The 21,549-nt window shown below is 41.3% G+C and overlaps 1 protein-coding gene across 3 annotated transcripts; it reads right to left on the bottom strand.

The window, feature by feature from the left end:
* Nucleotides 1-1,016: 1,016 nt before the first annotated feature.
* C1H21orf91 (chromosome 1 C21orf91 homolog) lies at nucleotides 1,017-20,420 on the bottom strand. 3 transcript variants are annotated; one of them, XM_030956169.1, is made up of 5 exons: nucleotides 20,324-20,420; nucleotides 19,622-19,751; nucleotides 6,702-7,217; nucleotides 3,470-3,532; nucleotides 1,017-2,036 (listed from the first exon to the last, which is right to left on the bottom strand). In XM_030956169.1, exons 2-5 carry the CDS (start codon nucleotides 19,743-19,745, stop codon nucleotides 1,876-1,878), a joined length of 864 nt encoding a protein of 287 aa, XP_030812029.1. In that variant the 5' UTR covers nucleotides 19,746-19,751; nucleotides 20,324-20,420; the 3' UTR covers nucleotides 1,017-1,875. The 3 variants fall into 3 exon arrangements, with proteins under 3 accessions (XP_030812029.1, XP_030812012.1, XP_030812020.1); XM_030956152.1 differs by lacking the exon at nucleotides 20,324-20,420 and adding an exon at nucleotides 20,171-20,223; XM_030956160.1 differs by lacking the exon at nucleotides 20,324-20,420 and adding an exon at nucleotides 20,074-20,114.
* Nucleotides 20,421-21,549: the final 1,129 nt, after the last annotated feature.

Genomic DNA, 21,549 nt, shown 5'->3' with positions numbered 1-21,549 from the left:
CATCCCTTCACCATCTCTGTAACCCCCACTGGAGCTGCTCCATGTCTCCCTTGCCCTGAGGAGCCCAGGACTGGATACAGCACTCCAGATGTGCCTCACCAAGGCTGAGCAGAGAGGCAGGATTGCTCCCTGACCTGCTGGCAGTGCTGTTCCTAATGCATCCCAGGATCCCCACTGGCCTCCTTGGCCACAAGGACACTGCTGGCTCAGGGATAGTCTGTTCTCCACCAGGTTCTTCTCAGAGATGCTTCTCTCACCTGACCCTTACCTTGGTACTGAATCAACAAGGTTTACCAACAGACTTGCACGTGGAGATTAACCCATCTTCTGACAAATCAGGGATTTTCTACTGCCCACTTACTCACAGGCTCACTTGCATACACAAGGACTGATGCTACTGATTTTTTCCCCTCCTGAACCATAAAATACTGAGACAAGCTCAAGTCCCTACTCATGCATTTGTAGAGGGGGTTTGGAACAGCTGGAGGATATGGAACAAAAAAAAAAAACAAAACCAAAAAAAACCCCCAAAACAAAACAAAAAACCCCCACAAATAAAACCAACCTGTCCTATGACACTCAGACACTACATATAGGCCAATCAATAAACCTGCTCTGAACTTTGGCTTATTTCTCAGCTTGAGTTTAAAATCAAACCTAAACCTTTCTTCATGCTAGTCATGCCTTCAGCTCAGCTATAGAAGTTACTCCATTTTCATTTCAGGAGCTAAAAGCACATAGACTTTTAACTTTTTTGTGTGTGTGTCTGTATCTTCCACTCATCCCATCCTCCCCCAGATTTTTTCAGTGCAACTCAGCAACTTTCAGCTACTCGAATGCAGCCCTGCAGTATTTTTGGCAGAGACTAAGATTTCTTGACTTGGTAAACTGACATAAGTTTGAAAAATACAAAAGGCTTTTCTGATTTATTATGTATCATTACTACTTGCATTTCAGAATTAAAACACTTTATCAGTCTGATCCAACTTTATAAATAAATCATAACAAGGCAGTGTAGTATTACAAATTTATTGAGTTTTTTCAAAGTAATTTTTCAGCATTGAAAATTTCACACATATAAAACAACTTCTATGCATTAAAACCAAAGTATGGATTCTTTTTTAATTTAAAGCAAATGCTGTGCTTTTTAAAACATCTCATGAACCAAATTCTTCAGTTATAAAGCTGATAAAAATAATTGATACACCACTAGAGTTTTCTCTTCAACATGTGAAATTCATCTCTTTGGGAAACAATACTTTTTAAAATTGTATCATGAAAGATACAGACCTGAAAAAGGATAAACAATCATACACAAGGCATAAACGTTACACAGAGTAACTCAGACATTTTATAAAGAGATCTGGAAAAGTACCTAAAATAGTGATATTTATTTAGTATAAAATTTCAATAATAAAATATTGCTCATAATAAATAAGAAAACATGAGTTTCATTAATACTGTTCTCCCCTTAAAGCTCTCTTGGATGTAACAGGATCAGACCTGATCAAAAGTCAAATTTTTACTTTGTCCTCTGTATGAAGGAGGCAGGTTTACAGGCTTCAGGTCATTCTTTGCTAGAAACAATTTTATTATAAACAAAACACAGAATTCATTTCAAGGCTCATGCGTAGTTATGGGAAAAAATAATAATCCCCAAATGTGAATAAACCTTATTACAGCAGATTTTAATACCTAAAATATTTGCCCTTTTTGTTAAACCCAAAGTGGAATAAGACTTCCCACGGATTATGAATACAAAGAGAAAGCTGCCCAAGTTTTCTCAAAAGCTTCTAGATATGGGTGCAGCTGTACTTAATGGTTATCAATGCTGTTAGGGACAGTTTGCTCTAGGGGGATGGAAGTTGTTTCCCTTTATATGGGGACGTTGGATTTCGTCCCTGCTCTTCCCATCTGCAGACAGGGCAGCTTGGAGCAGTTCTTGAGCAGCTGCTCGATGGCGATGTGGCGCACGTTGAGCTCGGAGGCCAGGGAGTCCTTCTCCTGCACCTGCTGGGCCAGCTCCTCAAACACATCTGCAACAACAGCACTGGGTCAATGCACTTGGCCCCTGCACTGACACAGCCTTAGGAAGCAGCGACAAACAACACTGGGGAAGAGGCACAGACATTTATTTAAGTGGGATCATGCACAGGAGCTCTGCTTTTCCTGGTTCCAGCACAGCTCTGTATGCATTGCAAACTGAACAGCATCACTTTGTTTCTAGTTATGGACTGTGACCGTGTTCACAGGGGTCTCAGGTTGAGGGAAGAGACGAGGATTTGACTCCATGTTTCAGAAGGCTTGATTTATTATTTTATTATATATTACATTAAAACTATACTAAAAGAATAGAAGAAAAGGTTTCATTACAGAAGGCTAGCTAAGCTAAGAATAGAAAAGAATGAATAACAAAGCTTTGTGGCTTGGACAGAGAGCCGAGCTAGATGGGCTGTGACTGGCCCTTAATTATAAACATTTAAGATGGGCCAATCAAAAATCCACCTGTTGCATTCCACAGCAGCAGATAACCATTGTTTACATTTTGTTCCTGAGGCCTCTCAGCTTCTCAGGAGGAAAAATCTTAAGGAAAGGATTTTCATGAGAAGATGTCTGCGACAATGGACAACCTGAGCCAAGGCGGATCGGTATAGAATTGAAAACAAAGCTGACTCTGGCCTGGATCAGCAGTGGTGTGGTAGCAGGACCAGGGCAGGGATCATCCCCGTGTTCTGGGCACTGGTGAAGCCACACCTCAGTCCTGTGATCGGTTTTGGACCCCTCACAGTAAGGACATGGAGGTGCTGGAGCATGTCCAGAGAAGGGCAACAGAGCTGGGGAAGGGTCTGGAGCACAAGTGTGATGAGGAGCAGCTGAGGGGGCTCAGCCTGGGGAAAAGGAGGCTCAGGGGGTACATCATCATTCTCTACAGCTGCCTGACAGGAGGGTGAAACCAGGTGGGATCAGGCTCTTCTCCCAGGTAACAACTGACAGGATGAGAGGAAATGGGCTTTGTTGGCACCAGGCAAAGTTAGATTGGATATTAGGAAACATTTCTTCATGGAAAGGGCTGTCATGCACTGCAAACAGGCTGCCCAGGAAGTGGTGGAGTCACCATCCCTGGAGGATGGTAACAGACATGGAGATGTGGGATTTAGGAACCACCTGGTTTTGTGGGGAACTTAGCAGTGCTGGGTTAATGGTTGCACTTGATGATCTTAAGGGTCATTTTCAGCCTTAATAATTCTATGGTTCTAGTCAAATTCTCAGAGAATACTGTGCCAATTTGCAGCACCAAAGCAGATTACATAATGAAATCTCTCTTTATCACACATTTCCATGGAAAACAAGAGACATCCATTAAAATGTAACTGACAGAAAGGCAATCAATTTTTTTTTTTTAGAACCAGACCTTTTTTTATGACAAAGCACCACAGACCCAAAACAAAGAGTATTGGAAAATGCTCACCCTGGATTTGCTTGAGCAGTTTTTCATTAAGTTGCTTTAACTCTCCTAGAGTCATTGTAGTCACTGCAACAATAAAATCTGTTATTACTACTACCAAAGTCACACAAGCATCCCTAAGCAGACTCCAATTTTCTCAAGATTTCTCCTATTTGCATTCTAATAATCAACAGATGTGTGGCAGTAATTCAGAGACAACAGTACTTATCAGTGATTTGGGGAAAATTTGAAAATTCTCTTTTTAATTTTGACACAGACAAGGATTTACTTACTCCATTAGAAAACCCTCTCTTCAATGTTAAAAGGGTGGCAAATCAAGGCCTGAAAAGAGTAGCATCCAGAGTCAGAACTGCTTGGCACATTTAAATTCTATACCCTCCTCTGACTGCAAAACATGATTTCCCCAGTGTAACCCATGAAAGCACATCTGTTTAATTGTGGACAATGAAAAGGGGACAATTCTGAGCTAAGTCCTGCTATGTTTCCCAGCCTGCAAGAAGCAGCTTCCTGACAGAATTTTCAGCATGTGGCTCCCTGTTTTGGTCATCAAGGTTTGTGCTTTATGCATAAATAATAACTTGCACAGTTTCCACTGAGTATCTCAGTGACAAATGACAAAGGACAATCCTGGCTTGATATGAAGACCAGCATATAAAAACAGGTTTCCTTCTGTGCTCCTGGTGAGAACTATAAGATCCTCTGTATCATTCAAAAGCCCTTCTGTATCTCGGGTTGTGTGCATTGATCACCCTCACAGAAAATACACATTAAGCCTCAGAGGAGGGAACTGTGAAAATGTTCTTCACTGCCCTTGATCAACAGCAGGGAAGCACTGGTCTGCTTCCTAGGGTTTCCTCAACCCTGCAGTGGGCACACGTGGTGCCATGGCTGCTGCTGAGATGCCCTTGTCACCACGGTGAAAAGTGACAATCTGAACACCACAGGGGGTACTGGCCACAGGCACAAGCTTTAAGACCTTGCAATTCTAAAATACTGTTTTTAAACTTCAGCAAAGCTGTTTCTGCTGCAGCTTAGCAAAGCTCTCATGGCATACTTGAGAGAAAAAACGATGCTGCAGCTTTTTTCCAGAGATTTCTCTGTGCAAAAGGTTTCTACATGGCAAATTTAAAGTCCCAAATTCTGAAAAAGATGGGTTTTAGCTACTCACTGGATTATTTGATTATCCTAAGCCTTCTCTTTCAAACTTTCTCAGAGCTGGCAGTTGTGGGATGTTCAACTGCTGACAGTACTGCCAAGCCAAAGAAGCTGGCAATAGCTAAGTCTTGGTACTCAAGACATAATCCCAGCTAAGAATAAAACAGATTCACCTTTCTCCTCCATCAGTCAGGTAAAATGGTGCTCCTGCCTACCTTCAGCTATCAATAAACCTGAAAAGTCCCTTCTCACCCTTTACCACCCTTTTAGCACCATAAAAACCCTGACTAAATTTAATATAGTAATTAAGAGCTAAAAATGTCAAGATTTCCCCCTCGCTCTTTTATACCCAGTGGTAGGATGCTAATTCCCCATTCTTCAGTATTTTCATTAACATTTTGTCATCTGCCAGACAGACTGGTTCACATGTTTCATGTGAGTGTTTTGGGACAGGACTGTTTCATGGCACATTATTCTGATACAGAAGGGAAAGGGAGAAGGAACACTGAATTTAAATGGTAAAATATTATTCTATCCACACCTGACGCAAACTCTGAAAAAATACTGGCCAAGCTATTTACATTTCTATTAATACTGTTTTTCAGTAGTCAGCTATGTTGTTAAGACTGAAAGTATTGCAGTAAGAAGGTATCTAATTCTGGCAGTCTAAGTTTACATCTAACATACAAACTTAATCATAGAGACTCCACATGAATGTCTTTTAAAGGTAAATACTGCAAAATACAAGCAAAAATGCCTCAAAGCTGCATTTTGTAGTCAGAAGAAAAAGCTTGTTATTGTGCTCAATGCAGATTTAGGTTCCCATCCTAAAATCAAAGACTGGAGATAAACTCCAAGTCACTAACTTCAGTTAGACAACCCCATAAACCAGGTCAAGCTTCCATAATTCCTCTGTTATATGTCCTGATTTATGTAATCCCAATTTATGACTCCAGTGGACAGGTGGTCAAACAGCCTAATGTATCTGTTTTGATTTATGGCTTTAAGGCTACTAATTCACTGCAAATGCAACATGACACATCATGCAGCAGTTAAGTAAAATCCTTTCATAAAGAATGAGAAATGACTCAGCTTTGCAAGGACAGAATTATCAGTTTGTTAAAAAAAAGGGAGGCTAAAGAAGCCAATTCCAACTTTTTACAGTACCTCTTTCTCTGACTCTTCTGACATTCTGATTCCATTACTACCTTGTTTTTCGTCACCTGTTTTTCCCTGGAATATTTTATCAGTGCTTTTGTTTTCTTTCTCAGTTCTTTTGAAATTCAGAAACCCTCTCTAATTACTTTCCTCATCTACAAATGTAAGAGTGGACATACACCAGTTCAGGACCAAGTACTGCCTAAAAAGCAGGATGGTAACAGCATGTCCTCTAGGAATCTATTCCTAACACATTTCATGCAGTCTGATTCCAGAGACACTAAAATATTCTAGCTTTTTCTAAAGATTTCTTCTTAACGGGGAAACTAATTTTCTGTTATTTTCACCATCATCAAAATACAGTTCAGGTCTTCTGCTACAGCTGTTAAGAGGACATGGTGGCAGAAGGGCTTTCCCAGTTTCTTATGCTCAACAAACACAAGGAAAAAAATCCAGTAAAATGCACTGGGAAGTCTGCAACTATAATTTCACAAGTTTGTTCTGCTACATGACCTCTAATTTCCCCTGCTGTGTAGGGCAGGTCTCTGTGAAGTGGAATTCAGGGCACTGTGCAAGTTCAATAAGAGAGATTTGCAAGAGCTGAGTAACCTCCACCTCCACAGGCAGGGCTGTGCAACTCCCAGGAATGACATATGGAAATTAAATTTTTTGCATAAATTAGACATGTCCTGTATCACACTGGGTTACAGCTAAGAGTAAAATAAAATTAAAGAAAACCCAAAAGAAAAAACACCAGCCAAACCACCCTATTTGCTCAGCCAGGTAGCTCTTTTTTCCCCAGAGATTTTACATGCTGGACATCAGGATGAGAACAAACACCCTGTGGAGACATGAAGTGGTCAATAGGTATTTAAAAAAAGCCCTTGCTTGTTAGGCTGTGTGTAAATGGATGCATACTCACGTTCCTCCCTGCTGTGCTGAGGATGTCTCCTACGAACACTGGCAAGTGAATCACCTTCAGCTTTTTCAGCTTTCTGGACCTGGCTGCGGTTGGACCACAAAACGCTGCTGCAGCAGAAGGTAGCACCGAGTCTGAAATCAGTGGATTCTCTTGGTTCCAGCAGAGTCTGTGAGCAGCTTGAGATGCCTCCAGATTTCCCATCTATCCATTTTGCAGAGTATCTAGGTACTGGGGAGTCAAACTGTGGGAGTAATTTTCTATCAGTCTGATGTCTGAAGCTAAAAAGCTGGTGTTGGGATGGTTTTGAGCTTTCAGAATCAGAGTCTAAATCCTTGTTTTGTGCATATTGTATGATCCAGTTAATTTTTTTGCTCAAGATATTTTTTACTTCTGCATAAGGACTTTTAGAGAGCTTTGATCGTGGACAGTCCTGATTTGCTATTAAGTGGAATTTTTCAAAGCAGTCTCTGTGCCCCCTTAAAGATCTTGTATGTAGAAGGTCTGACTTTGGTACTCCTGTAAAGACACAACAGAAAGAAATTCACTTACTGCTGATTTTTTAATATCTTTACTCACAAGCAACCAAGAAAAAAAAAATTCAGTGATCAGTCTTATCACTGAAGCAAACAAGGGTACATCACAGCCCAAAATTTGTGGAATTTCCCTCAGGTTTGAGTCCTTATCAAGCAAATTGTTTTGCACACCATAATCTCTGGAGCAGGACTTCAGCGTGTGCCTCTTGCACAGTGACAGAGATGAAGCAAACTGACAACTCCACACATGCTGCATCCTCCCTATACACAAGTGTATAAGCTGCAGAAGTAAAATAAACCCAACTGTGTACCAGCAAGTTCTACAGAACGATCCTGCAGAGCAGTCTGACAGCACTCATACAAAGCTCCCATCTTCTATGCATAATGTTATGAGCCATCTGCTCAAATACTGCAGGGTGCAGGCTTGTCTCATTCAAGTGGTCAAACATAACTCAGATTTCAGTAATAGTTTATTATTTTGCACTGGTACAAGCCTGCAGCCTAGCTAGGGAAGCAAGCTCTAACAGTGTCAATGCTTGCCAACATTAAAGTGTCCTGAAATTCATTTGAGATGTGCTGGTTTTGGCTGGGATAGAGTTAATTTTTATCACAGTGTAATATGGGGCTGTGTTTTGGATTTGCACTGCAGTGTTTTCATTATCACTGAGCAGGGCTTACACAGTCAAGGCCCTTTCTGTCTCTCACCACCCTGACAGAGGTTGGGGGCATGCAAGGAGCTGGGAAAGGACACAGGTGGAACAGCTGATCCTGACTGACCCAAGGGATATTCCACACCAGATGGCATCATGCTCAGTGTATAAAGCTGGGGGAAGAAGGTGGAAGGGAGGAATGCTTGGAGTGATGGTGTTTGTCATCCCAAGTCACTGTTCTGCATGACAGACTCCTGCTCTCCTGGGGTGGCTGAACACCTGCACAACCATGGGAAGCAATGAATGAATTATTTTTTTGCTTTGCTTGTACAGGCAGCTTTTGCTCTCCCTTTGAAACCGTCTTTGTCTCAGCCCACAAGCTGAAATTGTCTCCCCATCCCACTGGGGTTAAACCATGACATCACACAAGATGGATGTTTATTCTCCTCTTCGCTCATCCTCCCTCAAAGACTGTTCAAATAGCTACAGCAGGTAACTTAAACCTCTAAGTAACAGCTAGTGATTGACAGGTTAAAAAGGAACACAATCTGTGAAGATCTGCAGTTGGTGAGTGAACACAGATGGTATGAGAAATGACTATTCCAGAAAGTTAATAGTAGCCCCACTACAAAATTACTTTCTGCAACTTCAGTGGATATTTATTTTTCTTCACATACACAGTAGATCCAGAATCCAAGTCCAGAATAATAAACAGTTTGTCATTTATCTCAGTACCCCATATATTACTTGGGAGGGTCTCAATACAATGAAAACCAACGCTGTCTAACAAGTTTGTCACTGCAAATAACAATAATATTACCTGTGAACCAGAGGTTGAAAGTGCTTAATGCTGAAGTATTGAAAACAACAAACAAGGTAACTGTATCTTTGAATCTAGGCAACTTGAACCAACCTGCAGCAATTATCCATTAAAAGTGACTAAAATAAAAGAAAACCCATGAAGTGCAACAGGTAACAAAATCTGGTAACAGAGACATTTACAGACAGTTAGAACAAAGCTACATGTTACAACAAGTCTCAGTTCCGTTTGATTTAACCTCTTAAATTCTTGAGGCAAAGCGTAATCTCCCCAACCCAAACAATTAACAAATGATACAATGTTTTTGTTAAATTACTGAATCCCACAAAATCCCACACTACTCTCAAAACTAATCCGAAAAAGTAAAATTTTTAACAAGAAACTGAAAACAAATCCAAGCACTTCATTTTGATTATCTCACTTGCTGGTGTCTGCTGTTTGAAGTTGGGGAGTTCAAACATCTAGAGTAGCCATCACAAATTGCTGATTTTCCACTCTTTGGGCAGCACTGAAATTTAAGTGCATTATTTTCTGGCTGAGTTCCTGAGAGTGCACACAATTTATGGGGCAAAAATATCTAAAAAAATGGAAAACAAAAGAAAACAGCACTGGGATTAATTTTGTTCTTAGGACCAGGGGGAGAAGGTAAAGTCATGAAAACAGATGTTCCTTCTGTTCATGAGGTAACTATTAGAAGAAACAAAACTCACATACTAACCAGAGGCAACTTTTAAGGAGGAAGTTCTGGAGTAAAGTACACTCTTTACTCCAGAGGTAAGAGTAAGGGGCAGTCAAGATTCTCACTCAACACCTCAAAATTCTTTTCAACCTCTTTCAGCAAACAAATACTCACCAACTTTTCTTAAACTCTGCATAATCTGCTGCCCACTTGCAATGCTATTTTACCTCTCTATCTTTACAGAGACTTAAAAAATCACAACAAACATTTCTATTGAAAACAAGAAAGACAAGTATTTTTTTTTTCAGGACTTATCAGCACCATTTAAATAGAGCAAGCCTGCTTAACTCAAGTAGCATGATGGAAACTTTAAGTCTTTAAGACATCACAGGAAAGCAAACACTGGTTAAGTGAAATTATAAGGCAAATATATTCACAACACCACAAACCCTAGAAAACTGGAGTGATTTGTTGAATGTTACCTGCTTTACCCAAGTGATTCTTCAACATTCTACTTTGCTGCTGCTCATAGTGCTTTCTTTTACTTACAGAAAATAATCAATGGGCTGAAAAACCTGCTTTGCACATTTTTCCATAGAATAATGCTCAGGAACCCACTTAACAAACACACCTGCACAACAAATGACAGAATACTGATGGTATCACTTGAAAAAGAAATTCCTTTGAGGCTGCTTCATTATTTCAATGAGAATTAATGTTACTTGTCCAGTAGGAGAGGAGCATAAGACCACACAAAATAGCCAACACACAAATTGTTACACAAAGAAAGAACAAGTGCAGCATGACCTCATAAAAGCCCCAACTGAATTATGTCCAAGCCTTAAGCTCAAGGTTATTCAAGTGTTTCCTTCTGATGAATTTATCTTTTAAGAGTTCTGAACATTGCTAACTTCCCCCTTCTAAAGGCATGCTGCTCAAAGAGATCTGTTTTATCTGAACTCTGTAATAGAGTGCCTGAAATGAGCAATTATTACAGAAGAAAAAAAAACCCATGCTACTTCAGGAGTTTAAGCTTTGCTATTTATATGCCACACATTAGCCACAATGTCCCTCTTTCTGAGCACAGGGCAGGTTGTTGTGAAACACTTTCAGTATACAAGATAAGAATTTACATCCTGTCCCTTCTCCTATTCCACTGCAAAACCCCCAAAGGGCTCCTATCTAAGGAATCTTGAATAAAGTAAGGAACTGAAAATGTGCAAATCCAAACCAGTTTTGCAGACAACTGCTAACAGACCTGCTTCAGCTTTCACGTAACTGGTTTGGATTTTTGCTGTAACAATCACACACAAAACTAAAACAAGCATCCATCTCTCTTTTGTCCCAAGGTGACAATTAGTCCTTTCCTATGCAGAGAACATCAGCCATAACCTTCTGGAAGAGCTGAGCAGGGACAGCAGCTGCTGTGCCAGCACAAGCTAACAACCACACACCAGAATTACAGCAAGTTTGGAACAAATCCTTCTGTTGTGGGCAATACCATCAGCCTCATGAGGCAGAAAAGATGTCCATTTCTTTTTGGGAAGATTTCATACTCCACTCAGACTACTTCATATTTTTTCCCTTCATCACAAATGCAGAAAAAGCTACAATCTGGTGAGCTGGCATGGACCAAGTGATATATAAAAATGATTCAGTTTTATTGCTTTATTCAACACTATACACCTACAGATGAATAAAGCATGGCAAGATTTCTGCACAAAACAAGAAGCAATACTGTAATTTTGATAAACAGCTATTGTGAGTTTCAGGGACTTTCACAGGGTTTCAGTTCTGTTTCCACATTTCTGTTTGCCAATATCAGCCTCAATCTTTCTTACTTTTTGTCTGGTTCTTCAAGTCTGCAATTGTAAATCCATCAACTTCCCCACTCCCCCATTTGCAGGTATGTACATTTGTTCCTTGTCTTACTTTCCAAGAACAGGACTGCAGACTATGTCCAAGTACACCCTAAATTTCATGTTCACTTCTTCAGAGAAGGAAAAAACCCTTCAAAAAGCAACAAAAATCCCACCCAACAACACCCAGAGAAGAAAAGTTTAATCTGCAGGGGAAAAAAAATCCCACAAAATTTGCTAATATCTACAAGACCATATCTAACAAACTTAAGACAGCACAGATGCTATAAGGAAACAAGCTCATGCCAGAGATCATTCCTCAAGTGCACATGATTCACAGGCTGATGCCAAACCTCCAGACAATGATAAAACAACATAACTGCTTACAATCCATTATTTGTTTCTGATTCTAGTAACTCATGTGTCCTAGATGGGATATGAACATATCACTTCACTCTATATCTTTGTATATTGACTTGAAGAACAGGACTTCCTACATAACTGCCTAATGCTTAGGCAAAAAAAAAACCAACTCAACCCAAACCCTGACTTTCAATTTATAAGCTATGCAAGGCAGCCAGTCAACATGACTCCTAATCCACTCCTACAAAGTAATTTTGTAAATGCATGACTAGCAATCAGGCAGGTTAATACACATTTTTGTGACTTCTATTTATTCATAACTGTAAAGTAGCTGAGAGCAGGGAGAATATTTACAAGATAACCAGGTGAGCAATCTCATCTCAAGAAATTCTACCCCATTTTAAGGCATTTGTACTTGAAAGTAAATGAGTTTTCATCATATTAAAGTTTTTTGCTTTCTGGCTCTTTTGAGGGTAAGAAACCTACAAAGACTATTTCTGCCTTTGCAACTCATTCACCAAGAACTGTGTATAACTCTTCTTCATTATAAAGACACAAAATCTAAAAGGGAAATGTTTGTTCATACGAGCAAGTGAAATGTTTGTTTACATAAAGCTGTCTAGAAGAGTTGTCCTGTTTGGAGAGTATAAAAGTAATCAACAAGTCCAATTCAAAAGGAATGTTCTTGAATACCAAGATTATTCCACATCCCTTCACAAATGTTTCCATAGAAAAAAATAAATCAGTGATCATTAGCCTGCTTATCTTCAACAGTGGGTTTTTTTCATTTGTTTGCTATTCTCTTTAAAAAAAACCAAACAACCAAACTTCTTATTTGGTCTTTCAGATCCATCAGTTGGAAATAATGTTAAAGAAAGCTTACATTCCCTTCTTAGCATTTTCTAATGTCATGCTGTAAACTAATTTATTTTTTGCAATGGTGAATAGCCAGCTGAAGTAGAAAATCTCCCCTGAATCTAAGATGAACTAAAATTAACAGGAATACTTGTAGACGCATGAATAGTCAATGATAAGTTTGCACTACGCCATTAGTTACTTAAAGCCTCCTTAAAGAATTTACAGATATTTATGGGTAAGATTTATACCTGAGCATCTCTTCTGCCTCCAGTTTGAGTTAGCTGTGGAGACCTGCCTTCACAGGCAGTGAAGAAATGCCTCTCAGGCACAATTCACCTCACCTGAAACACTGAACTCCAGAGGGATTTGTGACAGACACCTCTGGTCTTCTCCTTTAATCCTAGAGTAAGCAAGAACCCTTGCCTGTGGCTGCCCACTTTCAGAGCCCTGGTCTTCACTGTGCGCTCCCAGATGTTCCAGCTGCTGCTCCCCTCAGCTGTGCACCTCAGGAGCACTCTGTAAACAGGGATGTTCAGCCAGCTCATGGAACAGCTCCCAGACATCTCTGAGTGTCCACTGGGAGCACAAAGGTCAGATGAGCTCCAGCGTGGTTTATCTTGTGGGCAGACAGAAAGGCTTCACAAGACATTCAATGTTCATGTCTGTTTATTTTAAGCCACTGCTGCATAGGCTGCTTACCAAGAGTGCTGAAAGAGGGAGGTTCCCAGAAAAGCAGATCCCAAGACCTGTTCAAAATGCATGAGACAAAAGCAGCCCATGATAACATAAGACAACAAGTTATCCACAAGTCTAAATGACAAAAACCTGATACTCTTCAGCTGTACGATTCTGCCAACACTGAAAAGCAGGATCATTAGAGATGTGTATCTCCAGTACATCTCCTTGACAAGATGTAAAGCCAACTGCTATTTTTAAGGGTTTACATGCAATCTCATTTCAGAGTTAAATCTTATGATTTATTAGACTGGCTAGAAGGAAGATGCCAGTGCCATTCATTAATTTCTAAAACCAGACACTTTGCAAATACCAGATATTATCTTGTTCATAAATTAAAGTTCTCTCCTCGCTTTCATATGATAATGCCAGCACTTTCCACACATCAAGTGTGCACACAAATCACCTCCCACTTCATTCCGATCAGCTCATTTGTATTTTAGCACAGAGCAAATATATCAGACAGAACAGAAATTCAGCTGGCCCCTTAAATATATTTTCAAAAATCATGTTCCTTATAAACTACTTTACTAAGAAGAATTTGCTACTGTATTAAACAAAGCAATGCACTGATGAAAACTTCACTACTGAAAATATTATGCCACATACTTTGTAAGAAAAATCAGTTAGACAACCAGAAGAGAGTGGAAGTCATAAGCTGGTACTTCTGCAGTCTGGATGATGCCAGGTAACATAAATACTCAATTATCTTGCTTGCATGGACAAATCTCCCAAATCTGTACATTAAGAATGCAAAAATGTTTTTATTGAACCAGCTCCACATCTTAGCATTACTCAGTGGTACTTGTACAGCATTCAGAGTAAGAACAACATCTCCAATCATGCTCAGACTTGAATTTGTAGTTAAGAGCTTTAGTGGAAACTGCAGCTAATTTCACATGTCCATTCAACTTTGCAGAAATGAGTCATACTCCTGGCCTGCAAATGCTACCTTGAAACAAGTTCTCATCTGTCTAGTTTAAAGGGCAACGATGGCATTTTTTAGCTTTTATTGCCAGAATAATCTATTTTACTGTTTATCTTTCATTAACACTGAAAAAATAAGGATGTGTAATATTCTGGAACAGAATTAAATCAGTGATTTCCACTTGTTTCAACTACACCTTACAACACATTTTATTTCTGTGAGATATTCTTCTGCAGGGTGTAAAAAGGAAAAAAACCTGAAATTAGAATGCTTATACGTCTGCAACAACTAAACCCACCCCCTCCTTCTTTTTTCTTTTTTTTTAATGAACACAGAATGAGAATATTATACAAGATTTTATAGGCCTTAACAGGAAAAAAGCTATGTGGTAAAACAGATTTATTTATAACATAACATCCTTGTCTCAGCCTGGAGACTCAGAAGCACTAACCTGATGCTGAAATTGCCTCAAAAGCTGAGTCTATCAGCACTTTAAAGGACCATGGAAATCTAACTACTTCAACATAAATCAGGGGAATGGATGCCCAGTACTTACACTGTCTCTTGTATTACAGGACTTGGGATGGGAACTGTCATTTGCTATTCAGCTGCTCAGCTCTAAACAGAAATGGAAGTGAGCCAGTTTGCTTGTCAGCCAGCATTCTCCAAGATGTTATTGTAGTTAGCAGCACTGGACAAGCAAAAGAGTAAAAAATCATCTCAAACAATCACATTTGCCACTTCTATTACCATTTGTCTGCATTACAACTCCTGAATGTGAGGAAATGCAGGTTTTAAAAATAATTCTTCATTAAGAAATACCAGCATAAACCCAGTTGAAGACAGATACACTATGTAAAGTAATGTAAAGGTAAGCCATAATTGTGATAGACTTCTAAGTTTGATGTTCAATATCTTGAAGTTGGGATTTCCACAGGTGTCCAGAGGATCCCAGGACACAGCTGCCTTGTGCAATGCCTTCCCATGGGAATAAAGCTGAACAGTTCTAAGCAGCACCACAGGCAGGAGCCTCTGGCAGCTGCTGTGTGAGGGGTGAGACACAGGATACACGGTCACACAGAGCCACAGACTGGCTTGGGTTGGAAGGAACCCTAAATCTCATTCCAACACCTTCCACTAGAGCAGGGTGCTCAGAGCTCCAACTCACCTGCCCTTAAAACAATTCTAGGGATGGAGCATCCACGACTTGGAAATGCAACAACTGGAGTTTCAAAACACCATATTCAGGCAGAGGATTTTGTTTTGTTGATTTATACATTTACAGACAGTTTTTATATATACACAAGCATGTGTTTTTCAGTTTTCATGCATTTCTCCCCACCCCTGAGGTATCACAGCAGATTTGTTAGTACTGTATCTCTGCTAGCAGAGTTCACTTAATCATTTTCTCATATTCTAATGAAATTAAAAAGAAGAACTTTGTTTCCACTAACACACAACACGTGATTTCCTGGCTTATGCAAACCAGTCACGTATGAATTTAAAACGTTTCCTGTTTCAATGCACTGATTACTACTGTGACACCTACTCAGAAAAGCAAACAATGCACCATCTCTGATGCTCGCTTCATCTGCACAAGGCAAACAAAGCCCAACGTTAAAGCCCAGCAGATCCTGCCCACCAAGATATTCTAAACCCCATGTACAACTTTAAAAACACTGCTCACAATCAGCTTCATTTCTCAAAATGTTTAGTCTTTCACATGTAAGTACTCTGCATATTTTAAACCTTAAGAAGCACATTAATATTCTGCTGTGCTGTATCATCTGACTATGAACCTTCAGACACAAAAGCTAGTTTGGCAACAGAAGTATTTAGGTGCAGCTTAGTACACTCAGCTTCCCTGAGCATGAATCCTCAAACTAAGTGAGCTGGATGAGCCAGTGCAACAGGAAAAAAATACTGCTCTTTGCAGAGACAACACTGCTCTCACCCCTTCTAGGCTGAAGACCAGAACTACTAAACTCTGCTGAGCATGTTGCTCTTTCCTTGTTCAAGAAAGACAGATGACATTTAAGAGGGTTAAGTTTAAACCTGCATATTGGCTTTAGTTATTCCAGTGCCCACATTCTCTTTTCTTCTCCCCTTGCTATCACTCTTTCAGTCAGCTTTAGAGAAATAGATCCTATAATCCATAAGTATCACTCCTGAATAAATTCTGGGACAGACACCACAGCTGATCTCCTACTTACAATCAAATCAGCAGTTTCTGTGAATTAACTGAACTTAGTAAGAAGCATAATCACAGTTTATTTCACTAAAATACAAAAAATCTATTATTAGAAAAATAATGATGGAGATCTGATATCTGATAAAAATGAAAGGTTTTATGGCACGATAACTGACTTCCTTAAATAGAAATTCAACAGTTATTCAATCAAGACAGAAGACAGATGAAGCTTTCTGTATAGCAGTATTCTCCATAAAGGACTATAAAAGAAACACAGTTTTCCCCTCAATTATGTAACATTACCAAGATACAGTCCAAACATAATAAAGGTTACAAATAAACACTCAATGTCAGTAAAGTAAAGGCTGAGCCATGTCATAACACTAATCCAGACATCAGTCATTATTAGAGATGGGGATGGTCTCCAAGTCCCCCATTTCTAATTCCTCCTCTTACTGACCCAAGCCAATCATCAACATCACCACTGAGACACAGGCAAACCTGTCCAGCTGCTGCACTCACAGATGCCAGGAGATGCAAAGATTCGCCACCACTAGATTACACTGTAATTAAGTGCAGCTAAGTAAATTATATTTCTGTAGTATTTTGTTCACAGACACTTGAGAAAGTCTGTTTTGAGGGTTCAGCTGCATCAGTTCCCAGCACATGGACTTGCCGTGTCCAGGTTTAAGCAGTCACATGCTGCTGGCATGAGGGGAAACAGAATAGTCCTCAGCAGTTTTGTTACTATGATGCCCTGCTAAAAAAAGAAAGCTGGGAAGCCTACTTCCAGAATTTCATACCTACACTCACAAACCAAAAGTATATTTAGGTCAGAAAAGACCTTCAAGATCATTGAGTCCTGCAAACCTAAGATTGCCAAGCCCACTGCTAGCCCTTGCACATCTGTAATGCTCCTTTCTATCCTGAGCCAGCTCCTGGTGCAGACTGCACGGTCAGGAAAGATGCAAGAGGTGCCACACATTCCAATTAAGTCAGACAGCACTTAACACATGGAAGTTAACAGGGTGCTGCAAACGGTGGGAGTACTCAAGCATCCCGCAAGATGCTGAGCTGTGACTAATAGCCTGCCTGCTCTCCAACAGCAGCTATTTCCTGCTTCCATGAGGGAGCAGTTCCATACCAAAAATGAGCAAGCCTGTCTTAGCTGTTGCATGAGTATCTTTTTTAGAATTGCCTACTTCACTTCCTGAAATACTTAATATATGTATGGGTTTTAATTGCTGACAGTTTTAAATATGATGCTACATAAAAAGACAAACGATCAGCGAGATCGACACTCATTTGTAAGTGTGGGATAACAAATCTACAGGAGTTGATGCAACTTGCAGCTGATTCTGTTCAACAAGTTTTAATGCATCTGAACTCCATTAAAACATAACCAGGAGGTCACTATGAAAACATCCAGCATAACATTGTGCTTCAGTGAACCACCCAGTTCATGCTGTACCCAGGGCTGCCGAAAGACTTATTTGAGAAACATAAAAATCAGTCTTTGTCACAAAAAAAAAAATACAGGAATGTAGAGATCTGTCAAAAGTAGGAAAAGTGTGACCGTAAGTATAGTAAAGAGCTGACTCATGCAGCAGTTCAGCTAAAAAGCCTTATAATGACTCTATATAAAAAGCCACTGACACAGCCTCTGCCACTTTTAAGCCTCTCCTCCCTATGAGCAGTAACAGTACATCTTTTCAAAGTGGCACACAAAAGACAGACTATCAGAAATTGAGGCATTTTGATGTTAACATGATCAAAGATATGTATACTTTTATTATGCAAAATAATAGAATTGCAGTGGCCTATAACTTTAGGGAAGCTTTTATCACTATTCTATTCCATGCAGCCTCCTTTTAAAATTAGCTGGAAATGTAGAAGATTATGTAAAGGTTTCCACAGATTAAGTCTTTCCTAGCACCAAGGCTATTTAGAGCAAAAAATCCCAAACCTATTCCACTTAAAACACATGATCACTTTGTAAAGTCACAGCCATAACAAGCAGCTTTGACAAATCCACAGCTTATCTCAAACAACAGAGCACAGAAACCATACAGCAATTTTTTAATGTGTTCTATCACTTTCAACACTTTCAAAACAAAACTAGATTAGCAGTGTAATGGAAGCACTTAATTCTCAGTGTGCTGGTATGTTTTCAAAGCCTAGAGAGAGAAACATCCTCTCTCCATATTGAGAAGTCTAAACCTAACATTCTAAAGCTATAAGAAAACTCAAAGAGACTGACTTAGGTTAGACAGCTGCTCTTGAGGTTCAACAAAAACTGCAAGTACACACGCATGTCTCTTCTAAACAAAAGCAAAAAACATGGCAATTACTTCTGAAGTATCCAGGTAGTGCTCAGATTGAAATACACTGCCTCTACTAGCAACAAAAGTCTACTACCTGTTATCAAGGAATGATAACAGAAATGATGGGACTAATCACATAACACTGTTGAGATCTTCAAATTCAACTGCGTCACAACATAAATTACTCGGGGTGGTCATATCTACATATAATTGGCAAAGACCACTCTATGTAAGGGGAAGAAGTTACTTTGCTGCTCCAAAGACAAACAATTTGATTTAAAAAGGGACAAAAATAATCTACTGCTCATTCATGCATGAAGAAAAGCAACCAGATGGCAAAATTCTTTACGAAAACAGGTTTAAAATTTTAAAAATACTATTCTGGAGGCCAAAATGGTTCTACAAGATTAGTCTTTTAAAAGATGGCAAAAATTCCTACTTTACAAGATGCTGACTTTAGGAAGCTTTGACAATGAACCCTGCTTTATCACATTACACATACCAACATTTTATGAAAACAAAAAGAAATTTTGAAATTTCTTTCATAATTTCAGAAAGAAAATATGAAAACAAGAATTCCGTTCCCCTGAGCAGATCCAGTGAAAGCAAAGTGATCTGCTTCCAAAAACCCTGAATAGTATGCTATAAAATTTGCAATTTAAGCTTGCTTTATACATACACCCCCTCTAATTATTGAGCAAATAAAGGCAGAACGTGATTCAGATCCCAAGTCCAACATCAGCGGTCTAAAGCCAGGAGATGGAATAAATACCAGGGCGTTCCAGAGGCTCTGGAAAGAGGGGGCTCACCCTCACATCTGGAGGAGCAGCACCCACCTTTAGAGCTAGAAAACAAACTGATTTAAAACTTTGTCTACAGACAGACGTTTCCAAACCCCATGGAAGCTTTGGAGGAGCCGTCTGTGCGCTCAGCCCCGGCCGGGCTGGCCCAGGAAGGCTCCAGCTCCCATGGAATCTCACCTTCGATGTTCAGCTCGAAACAGACGTGGCAGAAGGAGAGCGTTTCCTTCTCGGTGCCCAGCTTGCAGACGCTGCAGATGTTGTCATCGTCCAAGTCGATGCTCACGAACTGCTCCTCGTTCATAGTGCCCTGCGGAGGGGGACAAGGCACGGCAGGGTCACTGTGGGAGCCACCCGGGCCGTGCCGCCGAGGGGGAGGGCCCGCAGCGGGGGCGGGAGCGTCCCGGCAAAGTTTTCCCTTCAGACAAACTGAGGCCAGGCCGCACGGACCGAGACTTCCCCCTTCCTTCCCTCGCTCGAAGGCTGCCCCGTCCCATCCCGTCCTGCTCTCCAGCAACTCCATCACCAGCTCCATCACCGCGGCCCCTCCCTCCCTCCCTCCGCGCACCAGCGGCGCGGACGCCCCTCCACCGCCCGTACCGCGATATCCCCGGCTCTGCCCTATTCCCTACCGCTAATCCTACTCCGATCCCCAATGCCAGCCCCGATTCCGAATGCCAGCCCCGATCACCAATGCCAGCCCCGATCCCCAATGCCAACCCCGCTCACCGCCGCCCGCCCCGGCCGCGCTCCGCTTTGTCCGCCCTCCCGCGCCGCCGCCGCCGCCGCTCTCGGCGCCGGGCACCGCCCGCCGCTTCGGGCCGCCACCACGGCCCGGCGGCACGGGGGGCGCCGGGGGGCTCGGACCGCGCCCCGCCGCACCGGGGTGGCTGGAGTCGCCTCGGAGCTGGGCAGCGAAACGCGATGAGCCAGGAGCTCCGGTTCTCCCCGGGCCTCCGGGCGGGCAGGGCGGCGGAGAGCGGCCGTGCTCCCCCCGCAGCAGTTGGTCTGCGCCGCGCGGGCGGCGGGCGGGCGGGGCTCCTGTCGCGACTGGGGCTGCCCGCCGTGACTCACCCGGAGCGCGCCTGCCCCGCTGACACTGATGCTGAGCGCGCTCCTGTCGCGACTGGGACTGCCCGCCGTGACTCAACCAGAGCGCGCCTGCCCCGCTGACACTGATGCTGAACGCGCTCCTGTCGCGACTGGGCTGCCCGCCGTGACTCCCCGGAGCGCGCCTGCCCCGCTGACAGTGATGCTGAGCGCGCTCCTGTCGCGACTGGCGCTGCCCGCCGTGACTCACCCGGAGCGCGCCTGCATCGGTGGCACTTTTGAAAAACGCCAATCACTTGTTTTTAAAATTTTAAAAGTTTAATAGTAATAAAATGGTTATAAAAATAGTAATACAATTAGAGTAATAATATTTTGGACAATTTTAATTAGGACAATATGAGACAACAGAAACAAAGAGTTACGGACGTCCGGGTACCTTTTTCTGGGCAGCACTAGCCCGGAAAAGGACACACGTTAACAGAGGATTAACCCTTAAAAGCAATAGCCTGTTGCATATTCAAACACTTCATACATTATGCATAAATTCCATTCGAATACAGGATTCTGTCTGGTCATCATCAACATCTTCTTCCGAATTCTAACAGCGCCTTCGAGGCAGGAAGAAGTTCATTTCTTCTGATAAGAGGGCAATAAATTCTTTTTCTCTGAAAGATTTAGGTGTCCCGTGGCTGCTGTCTCGCTGCAAGTGCTTTCTTTAAAAAAAGTATCTTACATAACATAGTTTCTATTTTAACATTTTTTATAACCTAAAACTATATTTAACACACTACTTAAGAGAATTAATACAGCATTACTTTCTAACACAGCACACATAATATTCATTTTAATATTTGCGAAAAGCCAATCATAAAATACATGCATTTTTCACACACTGATGCTGAGCGCGCCCAGCAGCCAGGGAGAGTAGGTTTTGTTAGAGGTGGGGGCTAAAAACAAAAAAGGTGCAGTGATGGAATATCGATTCTGATCAGGAACCGATATTAAAATCCGGCCAGGGCTCTGCTGGCGTTCCGGAGAAAGCCACAACTGGTCACAGA

The sequence above is a fragment of the Camarhynchus parvulus genome, chromosome 1, assembly GCF_901933205.1.
Source record: "Camarhynchus parvulus chromosome 1, STF_HiC, whole genome shotgun sequence".
Classification (NCBI taxonomy): domain Eukaryota; kingdom Metazoa; phylum Chordata; class Aves; order Passeriformes; family Thraupidae; genus Camarhynchus; species Camarhynchus parvulus.
The sequence above is the reverse complement of the archived record's forward strand: the minus strand, read 5'-3'. Positions and strand labels throughout refer to the sequence as shown.

Bases quoted from the DNA above. Each gene is read 5' to 3' on its own strand.
- C1H21orf91 (XM_030956169.1), bottom strand. From the start codon at position 19,745: ATGAACGAGGAGCAGTTCGTGAGCATCGACTTGGACGATGACAACATC. The intron at 7,218-19,621 runs GTGAGATTCCAT...GTGTCTTTACAG, and splicing joins TTTCGAGCTGAACATCGAAG to GAGTACCAAAGTCAGACCTT. The intron at 2,037-3,469 runs GTGAGCATTTTC...CTGTTGTTGCAG, and splicing joins ACTGCTCAAGCAAATCCAGG to ATGTGTTTGAGGAGCTGGCC.